Source organism: Bos javanicus, chromosome 10, assembly GCF_032452875.1.
Source record: "Bos javanicus breed banteng chromosome 10, ARS-OSU_banteng_1.0, whole genome shotgun sequence".
NCBI lineage: Eukaryota > Metazoa > Chordata > Mammalia > Artiodactyla > Bovidae > Bos > Bos javanicus.
In genome coordinates this window covers 29,175,264-29,190,989 of record NC_083877.1, presented here as the reverse complement: position 1 = coordinate 29,190,989, position 15,726 = coordinate 29,175,264, and the positions used below count along the sequence as shown (strand labels likewise).

The 15,726-nt window shown below is 42.5% G+C and overlaps 1 protein-coding gene and 1 long non-coding RNA gene across 11 annotated transcripts in view; one reads left to right on the top strand and one right to left on the bottom strand.

Moving 5' to 3' along the window:
• Positions 1–15,726, bottom strand: part of FMN1 (formin 1) — a 502,692-nt gene that overhangs the window by 342,781 nt on the left and 144,185 nt on the right. The window contains exon 1 of one of the 10 annotated variants that reach the window (XM_061430673.1): positions 1,483–3,216. The exons of the other annotated variants lie outside the window; for them this stretch is intronic. Coding sequence (XP_061286657.1) covers positions 1,483–2,844 — 1,362 coding nt within the window. The 5' untranslated portion in view covers positions 2,845–3,216. Of the gene's footprint in view, positions 1–1,482; positions 3,217–15,726 lie in introns of those variants that run through there. 10 annotated transcript variants of the gene reach the window in all.
• LOC133256007 (uncharacterized) lies at positions 3,194–14,920 on the top strand. Its single transcript, XR_009739074.1, has 3 exons — positions 3,194–3,279; positions 3,690–3,799; positions 14,724–14,920. It is a non-coding gene; the product is annotated as an uncharacterized LOC133256007 (long non-coding RNA).

Here is a 15,726-nt window from a genome sequence, read left to right as displayed (position 1 = left end):
TACACAATCTTCAATAAGTGATTTTCAGCATGTAACTCTTTTAAAAAGCCATAAATACACTCTGAGCTGAAGATACAGATGTACTATAACTTGGTACATTTATACTATAATTTGGTACATTTATAGGTATGTTTACAAATATTGCCCAAACAACTCCAGGGTTAAAGTTATAAACCAGCTTTGCACTTTCCATGAAGATTAGTTCTAGGTCAAGATAACACTTCTCTAAGACATTCACATTGATCAATTCTTTTTTTTTTTCTTTCCTACAAAAAAAAAAAGAATGATATGGCTGTCACTTTCAAGCTATTTTTACAGGGGTTGATTTTACAACCAGAAGAATGCTATATTGTATTTAGTTTTTAACTGCAACCCAAGCTAATTTTTCTAAAGACCTTAAATTAACATTTTAACTGATCAAATGTATGAGGGAATGATAATTATATTCAAGGTGAAACTAAGCAAAAACTTCTACTCACTGCCCTTATGAACTTTTAAGATCCACTGAACAAGTGCTTGCTGTTGCTGCTGCTGCTAAGTCGCTTCAGTCGTGTCCGACTCTGTGCAGCCCACCAGGCTCCCCCGTCCCTGGGATTCTCCAGGCAAGAACACTGGAGTGGGTTGCCATTTCCTTCTCCAATGCATGAGAGTGAAAAGTGAAAGTGAAGTCGCTCAGTCGTGTCCGACTCCCAGCGACCCCATGGACTGTAGCCTACCAGGCTCCTCCGTCCATGGGATTTTCCAGGCAAGAGTACTGGAGTGGGGTGCCATTGCCTTCTCCAAAGTGCTTGTTAGTCCTTACAAATTTCCTGAATACTTTTTTAAACAACTGTAACAGTTTTCACAAATTAGATGGTTACCATGTGCTAACTTCATTTATTCTTCAACACTACCATATAAAATTATTTTCATCATTTTGCTGATGAAGAGATTGAGGCTTAGAGAAGATCAAGGTCACCCAACCAGTAATTGGTGGAGTTAGAATTATAACCCAGGTCTCATTCTAAACCCAGTCCTCAATCAGGATATCTTATAACCAACACAGAACATTTTAATCTCATCACAAACATGTATTTGGCCAAGTGACCAATTTTCAAAGGAAAAATACAGTTTTCACAAAGGTATAATTAATTAAATGGGAAGGAAGTCTGGGCTACATTTCCATATTGCATTGATTCGGATGCTGCCTGGTTTTTATAAGCACATTTACTATTAATGCTTAAACTCAGAGTGACAGTTTCCCTTTTTGATCTGCACACCTTTCTTACAACAATCCAGAGAAATATAAGAAAGAAAGAAAATGCTCCAACTCCAAAATGTCCAACTCCAGACTCGTTATAAGGACCACTTGATTATACCATGTTTCACCTACAGGAGGGTCACTAAGAGTAGGTAACTAAGACCCTCTTTGACAGGAAACCTGAAAAGAAACATGGCCGCATAACACTTTATGACAAATCACACAACCCAACTGCTACGTACGCTTTTGGAATCTGAGGGGCCATCCGCAGGCCTTGACCTTGACCGCTCAAACACAGCTCTTAGGGACTCCTTCTCATGCCTCATCTTGCGCTTGAGAGCTTCCAGCTCAGAGGTGTCAGCCGTGGTCCCCTTTTTGGGGGGACGGATGAATAAGGCTTTAAAGGCCTCCAAGGCTGTTTCTGGAGGCTTTGGCTTGACCTCTCCTCCCTGGGTTTGGGCTTCTCCAGGGTTGCTCTGGCTCTCCTGAGGTGCACCACAGCCCATCTCTTCCCCCTTGAGCTGTTCAGGGTCTTCTGGCTTCGGTTCGGCTTTGGGGACGTCAATGTTGAGCAGCTGAGACAGCTGCTCCAGGAGAGTGGGAGTGGCCTTTGGATAGCTTGTTTTCTCTCCCATCTTCACGGCTGGAGGCCCTGCCTGTGCTAGGGACCGCTGGACTGGCTGGGTCAACTTGAGCAAAGCCAGGTCCCCATCCTTTGGTTTAATTTCAGTGATGGTCTCCCCGCCCTCGGTTGTGGCTCCCTTCTTCAGCACACGAAGCCCACTGAAAAAAGCTGGAAGCTGGAAGGACTTCTCTCCAGGGACTTCTTTTTTAGAAGAGGTGTTCTCGGTGACACCAACACTTGAGTCCTGGTCTGCTACCACAGCTGGAGCCATGGAACCTTTTTCTCCCGCTTCTCGCTGGCAGGGGCTGTGCTCTGTCTGAAGGCCACCTTTGTCGGGTTCCAACTTGCAGCTTATCTCCTGCAGAGTTCTTTGAGGACTTTCTCCACTGAGCTCTGCATCACCCCTGTCACCAGGGGCGGTATTTTCCCTTCCACCTCCTGGCTTTTCTTGGGGCTCCTCGGATGGCTCAGATAAAACAACACCAGTGGATCTGGGGCTATTGGTCTTGCTTCCCTCTTCTGGTTCCTGGCCTCCATCATCAGAATCAGAATCAATGGTGGTGTTCACCAGGGTCCCTCGAACCAAAATGACATTGTCTTTGTTCATATTCAAAGCAGCGAGTGGAAGCAACTCTTGTCCAGGGAGAGAAATCCTGGCCTCTGTTCCTGCCCTAGGACTTCCCTCCAACTCCGTCTGCGTTTCCACCTTTGTCTTCCCATCATTTCCATGGTCAAGTGGAACCTGAGCCTCTGCCTCCTGCAGATCCGATCCACTACTGGGCTCCACCACTAAATTACGGAAGGCTTTCAGCACCGCGTCTTCCTCTTCGGGTTTCACAGATTCCAATTTACTCGTGAACCCAAAGAGGGATTTCATAGAGAACTTGGTAAGGATCGACAGCGCCGGGTCAAGTCCGGCTTCAGGTTGTTCTGGTTTCGAGCCATCACTGCCATTCAGAGCGTTTCCAACTTCCTCCATGTCCCAGCAGTGCCCTGGGTGGCAGTTCTCACTTCTGCTACCTTCCCCTGCTCTCTCAGTTTCTGCACTCCATCGGCTCTTAACTTCCAGAACGGAGAGCACAGGACCGGCCGGTGGACTCAGCCGCAGCGCAAGCACACTTGGCCCGGCCCTGGTCCCTCCCGAGCCCTCCTTCCGGTTTGCGCGGGGATGGGGCGCCCCGGGCAACTGTAAAAAGTCGGCGGGGCTTTATGGCCAGAAGCAGCTGAGGCTGCGCACCTTACTACACACGGACTGGGAGGCTGCTCCTCTGGGACTTCCGTATTTATTCCCCGGGACAAAAGGCTTTTTGTCGTAGGGAAAATCAGCCTGCCCCCACTCATCCCAGCCCAGGATTTGCCACGAGCTCCGCCCTAGTGCCCGCGGTTCTCCTGGTGGCTTTCAACTTCCTCATTGGTGAGCAAGGGAAGCTCCAGAGAGTGCTGATCGGGCAAGCTGTTCCTGACAGCCTTCAACCACCTCCCCGCCCCTCCACTCCCAGAGCAGCCCAGGAAGTTCAAAAGTGAATCAGCAGAAAATGACTGAAATACGTCTTGCGGGCTCTCTTTTGCCATCTAAATCACGGTCAGAAGCCTGTGCCATCCAAGCAAAAAAAAAGAAAAACAAAAACAAAAAACACCCCAAAACTAGCGCTGCACACAGACTGACAGCCACTTACAAAGCCCGAAGCAAAGAAATATTTAAAAGTAAAGAAAGAAACAGATCATCTCAAAAGTGCCAAGGACTCCAAAAAGCAGTTAATTTACTACCCCTGAAGCTTTTTCTGTCTTTCTTTTTTTTAAGTGCTTTCTTCCGCTTCCCTGCAGGTTTCATCTGGAATGCAGATTTTAGCTTCCAGGGAAGGAAAACCAACAAGACTGGTTTCAGATTACTGCTGTTTTAGCTCTGCCCTGCTGCCACAGTGTTCTACAAACAGGTACTTAGGCAAGTACGCCCACCACGCCCACTGTCCACCAGCCTCAGGGTGGTAGAGTAAACAGCCCCAGTCAGGGAGGAATAACCCTTCACTCTCTTGGGCTAACCTTGGGCTTCTGTTCAGCAGCTCTGACTTCCTAGCTTTCTTAGGAATCCTGCTGCCCAAAGGGCACCCCTCTGTGCTTCAGCCATCCAACCAACAAATTGAAACCTAGCATGGTACAAAGTAACACACAACCTGCCTTGTTAGGCAAAGCAATTCATAAAAAAGATCCCCAAGAAGCCACATTTCCCTACAGGGAAAAACATCTGAAAGGTCTCTATCAGGGCTCTGTCACAGACCCATTTGCCTAAAACAAAAACAGGAAAGACAAAACCACCACCAAACATCAGCTCAGTGTAGTTTCCAATGCTGTACAAGCTGGGAACCTGGCAATGAAGGACATAGGAAAATTGCAGCTCTGTTTCCTAGCAGCATACCTGCCTCTTGGGGCAGCTTCCTGTTGTACCTGAAGGTCTCAGTGTTTACCAGATCCTATTGAGTCAGCAGGCATTTAGTAAGCACCTGGAATGGATAAGGCACTATGCTGGATCAAGAGAGCCAAACTGGCTTAATAGTCATCATAGGTTAATAGTAATCACTGACTCTCTGAATAAAGCTACAAGAAGATTGAGCCCAAGCGTTAAATGCAAACAAATTTATTCTACAAAACAGAAGCTGTAGCCATAAGCAAAACAGCTGTCTTGCTTTATCTGCAGCAGGGAATGGCTGTGGCTTCCACACTGCTAACTTGAATTGTGTTCTCCACTGAGAAATTCTGATCACAATAATAAATTTCCAGTGCGATGTGTTCAAAAGAAACCTTCACACAAAAAGCGTACATATGATTATAGCCCATCAACTCTTATAGGAAAATTAAAATAGTGCTTCCTCATCCCTGATTTGACCTTGTGTCTAAATGGATACTTTCCTGGTTGCTCCTGATCCCAGCATATTTTGAGATTATTAAATAGGGCATGGTTAATCAAAAGGCCACCACAACACTCAGGAAAATTCACTCATGCCATTTAAGCCTCATAACAAGCTTCCTATCTAAAGGAAATGCCTGTTGATAAAATCATACTTCTGCTTCTTCAGGACAGAGAAAGAAAAAGGAATCATTACATCAGATCATAAGATCAGTCTTCTGAAGAACCATGTAGACCAGTCAACATATGGGTGAGGGGAAGAGATATGGCACATATTTGTTGTTCTTTAACCGAGAAAGCTCCATTTTCTCAGACATAATTACTCATTTCCAGAATAAGTTGCTAAGCACTTTCAGCAGATAGGGGCAAAATGGGACATAAACTAGAAGACTCTTCTACACTACAGCATGGAGTGGAAATACAAAGTTCTAGCACCTTCTCAATACCCACGGACATGAATACAACGTCGTGGGAATCTTGGGTCCCAGGGAGACAATTTGATTCCAGTCCCTCGGCTTAGGGTAGATAAGGTGTTCTTAGGTTCATTTTAAAAATGAAGCAACCATGGCCAAGAGAATGCAACCAAGCAAAGGCGCACAGCTAATAAGTGGATGATACTAATAATACATAACATTTATTAGGTGTTTACAAGCACTGTTCTAGTTGCTCCATGTGTATTAACTGATTAGTACATCTAACTATGGGCTTCCCTGATGGCTTGGTGGTAAAGAATCCACCTGCGAAGCAGGAGGCACAGGTCTGATCCCTTTGTGGGGAAGATCCCTCTGAGAAGGAAATGGCAATCCACTTCAGTATTCTTGCAGGGGAAATCCTATGTACAGAGGAACCTGGCAGGTTACAGTGCATGGGGTCACATAGGAACAACTTAGCAACAAAATATCAACAACATCTAACTATGAGGTTGGTATTATTTTCTTTTTCCTGTTTGGAAACTGAGGCATGGAAAGATGATGTAACTTGCTCATATTCACAAGAAGAACTGGAACTTGAATCAAGGCAATCAGGCCACAGAATCCACAGTCAGTCTTCTAAAAGCCTGAGCCCTGCTTCCTGCCATAATAGGACTCCACATCCACCTACATCTTAAAATGTGCAGGTGTGTCAGCCCGGTTAGGTGGTGGGGTCTCACTAGGGCATGTATTGTACCTTACCCTCTGAAATGATACCGAAGACTGACTTCATGAAAAGAAAAAAAAATATGAGTGGGACCATTCTTTTCCCTTGTAAATTTAGAGGGGAAATCTAGACGGGCTACTTAGAAAAAAATCAAGCAAAAATTCCCTAGCTGGCTTGTCTACTGGTCACAGACAAGACACATAATCCTTAGGACTCAAATTTATCAAGAGGCTTTCCATTTACCTATACAATTCTTCATTTAGCAAAGTGAACTATCACAAAGATGCATTCATCCAACAATCATTGTCAAGCACCAACTCTGTACGACATAAAGATGAAGAAATTCCAGCCCTCCACCTTGATGAAACATGAAGTTTAATAGGGGAAATCAGCCAAGAAAGAGGTGATTCTTGTTCAGGGACTGTAACTTAGTACTTTATACTCCAGACTCAGTTTAATTAGCAATAGGTGGACCTAAGACAATTTTGAATGAAAGCAAGTTATGACCATAAAAATATGAAGATAAGTAAGAAAGGGCAGCATGGTAATTTAAAGAGATTTTTGAATATTGACTCTTTCAGGACACTCATTCTCATGACCATGAGAAATGTTACAACATCTGGTCATTTAGGGAATGGAAAAATGTTTCAGACCATAGTAGTTTTCAAACAAGCAGCCTACAAGTCTGATCTTAGTTGGGCGGTCTTGAAAAATTCATCTATTTAATGCTCTAACATTCTCAGAGGAAAAAAGAATCACCTCTTTTGGACATTATTTTTGTCTTATTCTATGAAAGTGAAAGTGGAGAGTGAAAAAGTTGGCTTAAAGCTCAACATTCAGAAAATGAAGATCATGGCATCTGGTCCCATCACTTCATGGGAAATAGATGGGGAAACAGTGGAAACAGTGTCAGACTATTTTTCTGGGCTCCAAAATCACTGCAGATGGTGATTGCAGCCATGAAATTAAAAGACGCTTACTCCTTGGAAGGAAAGTTATGACCAACCTAGATAGCATATTCAAAAGTCAAGACATTACTTTGCCAACAAAGGTTCGTCTAGTCAAGGCTATGGTTTTTCCTGTGGTCATGTATGGATGTGAGAATTGGACTGTGAAGAAGGCTGAGTGCAGAAGAATTGATGCTTTTGAAGTGTGGTGTTGGAGAAGACTCTTGAGAGTCCCTTGGACTGCAAGGAGATCCAACCAGTCCATTCTGAAGGAGATCAGCCCTGGGATTTCTTTGGAAGGACTGATGCTAAAGCTGAAACTCCAGTACTTTGGCCACCTCATGCGAAGAGTTGACTCATTGGAAAAGACTCTGATGCTGGGAGGGATTGGGGGCAAGACGAGAAGGGGACGACAGAGGATGAGATGGCTGGATGGCATCACTGACTCGATGGAGGTGAGTCTGGGTGAACTCTGGGAGTTGGTGATGGACAGGGAGGCCTGGCGTGCTGCGATTCATGGGGTCGCAAAGAGTCGGACACGACTGAGCAACTGATCTGATCTGATGATACATGCTTTTAAAGTACCTACTACGCAAAAACAGCCAAGTTAACAGCCAAGACTTTCTCCTTTACAACCTCACCTGATTCTCTTTTATTCTAACCTCAAGATACTTAATAATAGCTACCTGTGCAAAAGGCCAGATTAAAAATTATCTACTTTGGACAACTAGTTGAAATAGGCATGATCAATAATAGGTAGGATAACTCACATGTTGCTCTTTGTAACTATTTGGTACCCAGCTTGTGAAAACTGAATACAGAATTTATGTGGAGAATTTACTACTAATGAATTCTCCACGTTCCTCCCATCTCACCATCTTCTCAGATTGAGGCTGGAGTTAACTGAACCTCATGTCAATAAACATTCCAATAAACATCGTTCCAATAAACAAAACCTGGTGAGATAAGCCTAAAAAAAGGTAATAAACAAAAAAGAAGGGCTATCATTTCCTGGAAGTAGTAGAACCTAGCTTCTTGATTCTCATAACAACTAAAGGAATGAGCATTAAAAAATTTTCAAAATCAATTTGCAGAAATGGCATATTGTCTAAAGCAAAAACTTCCTAAAGCCCCTCGCGCCCCACCTCACACACGCTTTGCAGCACTCTCCCATGTCACTCAGCTTAGAGAATTCCTTCCCACACATATTCTCATAAAACCCTCTCCGAGCACTCTCCCAGAAAGGCAAGGGAAAAGTGAGATTAATTTCATGGTATTAGGCTAAATTTCTCATGTTTCTTCTTATCCAATATGCTCCAAGTTCTGGGCCTGATTTTTCATGACTGCTTCCAGCTTCTAGGGATTCAACTAGGTTCCTGGAATGACTGCTAAAGAAAAGTAGAAGTTAAAATTGGTAAGAGTATGTAAGATTGTAGAAACTATTTCTGTGGAAGAAAAGTGTTTAGAGCAATGGACTGGGAAAAGTAAATAAGCAGACTATGAAGAAAGATATAAGTGAGGTAATGGGGTTTTGGAGGTTCAAGAAGCATGTTTTAAATAAGTGACACTTAACTAAATGAGCTCTGAGGAAATAACGCCATACAAGTACTCAAAAAGACATTTGTTAAATGAATGAGGCGTCAGATGAAAGAAGTATAAGATAATGGAAGAAGATGGGTAGAATCAAATGGTTGGGAGGCTTAAGAGGATTTCAGAAGGACTAGAAGTCAATCAGCTCAACGTTCATGTTTTAAAGATGGAGACATTTGGAGTCAAGAGAAGCTAGCTAACTGTACCAGTTCACGAAGCTCAAGTACAACCATAGGATACAGCATCTTCTTTAAGTTCATTTTCCACGTCTTGAAAATGGAGTTATGAGGCCAAACTGAGGCCAGAACTGGAGGCCTCCCCAGGCTTCTCCTTCCATGTCAGGCAGTGCTCTGCCAGGCTTCACTATGCGAAATCCCCCTGCTATCTACTGCAGTGCTTCAAACAGCCCCTCTAACTCAGCCTCAGAAAAGCTAGCAGCTGTTTTCACTGATTGAAAACAAAACAGGCTGCATCTGCTGACAGCAACAACTGGACTCAGGGATTAAGGCCTTCTTCCGTCGAGCTGTCTTGGTGCTAAATGTTTCTAAGACTGGTTCCACTGAGCTGTATTCAAAGTTTCTGTGGAAGTGGGTTGAATGTTGGTAACAAACATTCCCTTCTCCTCTGAAAAGGAAGAGGAGAGGCCAAGGCATACTCGTGAAGCTGTAGAAGAGTTAAGAACCTGGCCTTGGGTTCTGGGCTCACATTCTACCCTATTCCTGCAAGAAACTTGACCTTGGGCAAGTTATATAAGCAATCTGTGTCTCAGCTTCCTCTCCTAAAAGCTTGGAATAAAAAAGGCTCTTTCTGTGTGGGTTATTAGAAGGATTAAATAAATGAATATGTGTTTCGCATTCCATCAGTGCCTGATACAAAATAAGTCCCATATGGATGTGATATGTTTTCAGAACATATCACAGGAACAGCTTTCTTAGGGGCATCAACTAATATCTAACAATGTCTTTTAACCTTGTCAATATGAAGCAATTATTTACCCATGAAATGAAGGCCCAAGCAGGAAACTGGCCCGCCCAGCTCGCTCTTACCTATGCTCCCGGACAAAGGAGCCATTTGGTCTGAAAAAGATTATTCCCTATAGACTGTTGTTATTGTTGTTCAGTCGCTAAGGCATGTCCGACTCTCTGTGACTCCATGGGCTGTAGCCCGCCAGGCTCCGCTATCCATGGGGATTCTCCTGGCAAGAATACTGGGGAGGGTTGCCATGCCCTCCTCTAGGGGAGCTTCCTAACCCTGGGATCTTCTCCTGCTTTGGCAGGTGGGTTCTTTACCACCGAGCCACCAGGGAAGCCCTCCTTATAGATAGGCCTACTAAATACCACACCTCCCCATACCACATCTGAGCCACGAGTGAGTTGAGCTCCAAAGAAAATTCTTTCAAGGGGTCCCTCTGGGTGTTTCGGGGCCAGTGCTCTCTGGATTGTTTTTTTTCCATCTGAAGAGAACAATTAGCTTGAAATGTTCCCAGGTGGCTACTATAGACGGTGACAAAGTTCACCTGTTTTTATTATAATACTTTTCCTCTGTTCCACGGTGATTTTTAAGTCAGCTCAGTAATTTCAGGGGGGGGAAAAAATCTATGAATTTGGATTTTTTCCAGAAGATCCTTTGCTTAAGAGTCTGTTGACACATGCTGATGCTGTGTGTTCCCTTAGCACTGAGACTTCCCTCCCTTTAGGGAAGGGTGTTCCCAGAGAGTGACTGGCCTGGGAGACCGCCCAAAGTGTCAACAGCAGAGCAAGGACCATTTTTTTGTTGTTGTTTTTAGGCCAACTCATTATACTTCAAAGGTGTACCGAGTTCACTGAAAATGTCCTTACTCTTACAAACACAAAAATCAAGTTTGAAATAGTTATTGCATTACTGCTTAGGGTCTTGTGTGTGTATGTGTGTGTGCATGCTCTTTGTGGTCTTGTGGACCGTAGCCTGCCAGGCTTCTCTGGCTATAGGATTCTCCAGGCAAGAATACTGGAGTGGGTTGCCAAGCCCTCTTCCAGGGGATCTTCCCGACACAGGAATTGAACCCGCATCTCTGGCATTGTAGGTGGATTCTCTACCCACTGAGCCACCTAGGAAGCCCACTTAGGGTCTTACTGTCAGATATTTCTAAGATTGATTCCAATAAGCAGTATCAAAGACTCTTTGGAAATGGATTCAATGTCCATGACAAAATACTGTAAGGAAAAAGAAAGGCTGTGACTTACTTGTGAAGCTGGAGAGGAAGGGAAAAAGAAGCATTCTTTAAGGTATAGAATTTCCTGGGACAGGTTTTTGAAGAGTTCTGTATTTTCCCCAAATGACTAATAGTTTTGTCCCGCAGAAATAACCACTACAGAAGGCAGGGGGTCCATGGAGAAAGCATTTCACTGTGGCTAAAGTTGTTCATGATACAAGTTATAGATACAGATCTGGACTCTAACAAACCATATGCATCTCCTGAAGCTTTTATTCTCCTTCTTCCTGGGTATGAAGCTAGACAGCCATAACAAGGTATCTTTTTGTCCTTCCTTAGTTTTTAAGGTGTAAAAGTTATCTTGAGAATACTTGTTCCAACACCAAAGATCTAGTTATCAATTTAAAATATTTTTAAATTTTAAAGGAGACAAAAGAAAAATTAGGGACGATGAGGATTTGCCCAAAACAAAACAAAGGTAGATAACAAAGATGCATTAGGGACATGCATTATTTTAAGGTGTCATTGTTCCAAGTAGGCACCGTGTTAGGTTCCTTATGCAAGCTTTCTAATACCTTAATCCTCCCAGTAACTCTAGGAGAAAGGTGTTAGTGACCCCATTTTATTAGTGCTGTTCATTGCAAGTTTCTGTAATGATGGAAACCCCTATATCCGTGTCATGCAATGCAGCAGACACTAGCCATAGGTGGTCTTTGAGCAGTTAAAATGTTCCTAATGTAACTGAGGAACTACATTTTAAATTTTATTTCATGTTAATTAATAGCCATAGGTGGCTAGTGACTACTGTTTGGTTACTGCTTTTGATGTTAACACTGAGGTTCAAAAAAATTAGGACACTTCTAAGATTACACAACCAGTGAGCAGCAGAGTCAGGATCTGTACTGGATCAGCCTGATTCTAAATGTACCTTCTTTTCATTACAGTAAATCAAAGAACAATAGAATTTTGTAGTAGTTCTCTTTCACACTGAAACATCAGAATGGGGGCAAATATTATAGATGATCACCTGATTACCAGACCCAATGGCCACTGCAGTTAGAAAGAGCTGGCAGAGAGCAGAAAGGACACAGAATCATTACTGATTCCTTGACATTAATACTCACATCACTTAGTCATTTTTAAAGAAAAATATGGAAGCCGATATAAAGGCATTAAAATTACAAAGGAGAAAGTAAGCTAAGCGTTGTCACAAAAGGGAAAGCGCTAGTTGCTCAGTCCTGTCCAACTCTTTGCAACCTCATGGACTGTATAGCCCACCAGACTCCTCTGTCCATGGATTTCCCCAGGAGAGAATACTGGATTGGATAGCCATTTTCTTCTCCAGGGGATCTTCACAACTGTGATCCTATTCTTAACCACAGTTAAGAGAGGACAAAGGAAAAAAGAGGGGAGCATAGCCATGGCTTTGAAGTGAAACACCTTTGGGTTCAACACAGGATCTTACTAGTTACACACAAACGTGACACTTAGGCAAGTTCTTTAGCTCTATGAATCAGTATTTACATACATACAATGGGGAAAATATTTAACTCCTCGGATTGTTCTAAGAATTAAATGTGTTAATATCCCTAACCCAGTGCTTGCTCAGTTCATCACAGCCGCTCAATAAATAGTGACCATTATTACTGTGGAACATGTACAGCTACAGAGATCAATAAAGTGGAAAAAAGAATCATAGTTCCATAATTCTGAAATATAGTCACTGTTGCCTCCATTTTGTACACTGTTTTAATTTGGGACTTAAACCAAACAAGTATATATAGTGCTACTGTCATTTTCAGCACTCTAAGAATTATCATGAAATATTCTGGAAAAATGTTACAACAGTTCCTAGAATCACGGTCACTTACTTCCTGTAGCTCGAAAGGGACATTTATAATGCTCATACTCAGGACAGTTATAGTGCTGCAGTTCTTAATGAAATTCAGAAGCAATAATAATCATATATTAAGATGGCTTAATTAAAACATGTAAAAATCAAAAGGCAAGACAAAAATAATCGGGTCATAAAAACTGGAGCCTTATGTTAGCATAGGAGTACTCTCAAACATTCTCTAGGCAAAGGCTTCTGTGTTTCAAATTCTAAATGGGTCATATTGGATGTAATTTTTTAACCACAAATTCCCATTTCTGTCTTAGAAAAGACAGAAAATACTTTTCCGAAATTCACACATGGAACATAAATGATACATGTAGAGAGACCAGCTTTACAGAAATAGTGTGAAGCTCATAGTCTAAGCAATGCACACAAAACTGCAGTTTTGGGGGCAGAAAAGGGAGGCTTAAAAAAATAGAACCCATTCTAAGGGAACAAAAAAGCAATCATGTGAATTTTAGAGAAGCTAAATGAAATATTTCAGAGCAACATTCTAATCATTTAAATAAAATTCATCTACACATTTCTCACCAATTTTATAAAATTCAGTTCTAATCTGTGGTCTTTCAGGGTCTGAGAGTATAAGTGTGTCTATGTAGACACTTCAAGACTTTAAGACTCCAGTTTTATAAGAACAGCTATTCTGTTTCATGTCAGAACAGAGGAAATGAGTACAAGTGTTATCAAGATTTTAAAAAAAAAGTGAATTTCACAATTCCATTAACCACTAAGGTGTCCAATGGTTAAGTCAAACTTACTCTTTTTGTTTTATAAAGAAATCTGGGATGTTACTAGGTTTGTTGTGATCTTGCCATTTATAGAGCAGACAAGTACATGTCAAGGGAAGTGTGAGAAATGGCCTAAGAACTGAGCTCTATGACTGGCATAAACTAGGGTTTCTATTTAAATGTATACCAGCTTTACACACCAGTTGCAACTAATTTGAAAGAGATAACTGATTAAATTTCATGGGCTTTAGGAATAAAACCAGATAACTTTTTTTCAACTGCTTTGTCATGACTTAAAGTGCTGAGGAGTTTATAAGAAGCAAGCGTAATTTTCCAGTTCCATCAATAATTCATCCCTTCCAACTATCCTTTTTGCCTGAATCATTTCTTGATCATTTATCATACAGCCCACAGATACACAATCTCTCTCACACACTCACACATACGTACACACACATGTGAATAAACACACTCGTCCAGAAAACAAACTAGTTGGCTAATTCTGAATTCACTTCACTTGCAAATGTAAGCCCCATTGTCATGAACATGCTAATGGTTTGGGGAAGTCCACCTGTGGCCTTTAGCTTTACACAGTAGGCTCTCATTGGCTTCCATGAAAGATGAGACCAAGATGTGGTCCTTTCCATGTGCTGCGTGCGTGCATGCTCATCACTTCAGTTGTGTCTGACTCTTACAACCCTATGGACTATATAGCCCACCAGACTCCTCTGTCTGAGGGGTTCTCCAAGCAAGAATACTGGAGTGAGTTGTCAGGCCCTCCTCCAGGGGATCTTCCCAACCCAGGGATCGAATCCATGTCTCCTGCATCACCTGCACTGCAGGCAGATTCTTTACTGCTTGAGCCACCAGGGAAGCCCATGTACTGCAAAGACAGCATATCAGAGAGCCCTCTGCATTCATTCTTTGTGGTTGAAGCTAATTGATGGCCATGGAGTTTGTCTTTTAGGAGTGAAGGAATGTGGAGGGACTGAAATCTGCTCATGTTCCCACCAGTGTTCCCCCATTAGCTGTAAAGACCAAAGGTCTACGGCATCCAGTGCTCCATGTGAGGATATGTTACAGAATCGTCACTGGACTGAGTTCTGTGGGGTGATTTTGGCTGTGGTTTTAATTCTCAAGCCTTCTCACTGGTTATGGGGGCTAACTCATATCTATACAATGAATTTGGTTCTTCAATTAGAAACAAAACAGAAACAAACAAACAAAGCATCCAACTAATAGAGAGGTAGAGAGGCTTACCATTTAAGCACCTGGGTCCATACTCAGACAGACTTGGGTTCAAATCCTTGCACCTGGCTTTACTGAACCTCTCTCCTAACTTGTACAATAGGTACAAAGGGTGGTGACTGGCACTGAGCCAGTGATCAATACATGGCAGTTTTGTCAGTGGTGTAGACACTTAAGGTTGGGTGTGGACTTGGTAATTATATCCTTCTGTTCATCAGATGTAACTACCTGGAACCCGATGCTGTGTCCTCCCGAGAAAATGAACCCAGTTCAGCAAGGAGAACTCCAGGCCCCACAGGTGGGGTGACTGAGATGGTCCTTGGAAACCAGTATCTCCAAGAAGAGTGCAAGGTCTGTGTTTTAAAAACTGCATGCGAAACCCTACTTTCAGTATTCATGCCACCAATACAGAATCTCGAGGACTGTTTACCTTTTCTGCTTTTCGTACCTTGCAGCCCATCTCAGGCCACACCTCTATCAGCATCTTTTTTCCACCCTGCCCATATCCCGTGTTTACAGACATTTTACACAGTATCCTCCATGGTGAAAAGTCATCTCAAATGGAATCTTTAAGAAACTGCACATGTAGTAAGAAGTTAGACTCCATTTGCTCTTTAGTCTGTTCAGATTCAGTTGCCTTGACATGTCTGGCTCAAAGCGCACTAGAAAATGAGAAGCATAGCTAATGATAGTGTCCTATAGTGGAATTTAAGAAACTGCCCTTTAAGACTAACTGGGTAATGTTCATGCTCTAAACGGGCACTCTTGGGCGACTGAGGATTTATCACGCATAGATACTACCTTAAGGCAATTCACACATTTGGTTTATTTGGATGGTGCTCCCAAATTGATACCTAGAGTTGCCAGATTTAGTAAATAAAATACAGGACAACCAGTTAAATTTTAATTTCAGACAAACAATAAATAATTTTTCACTATGAGTATATCCTATGTAATACTTAAGTCAGCAACTTCATGACCTAAAAGTGGAACTGACTGAGCAACGGGTTCTTCTGAGAACCTTCTAGATCACCCAGAATGGTCTACATGGTTTGCTACAGCAAGATGATCAACCAAACAGAACCTCTCTACGTAACAGTCTGCCTGACATGCAGCCAAGAGGCACCATGTTGGCAGCACTGGTCACTTAAACACTGAAATATATACTGGTTGGTAAAAGATGCTGCTCAGAACCTCCCTGGTATGTACCCTCTACCAGCT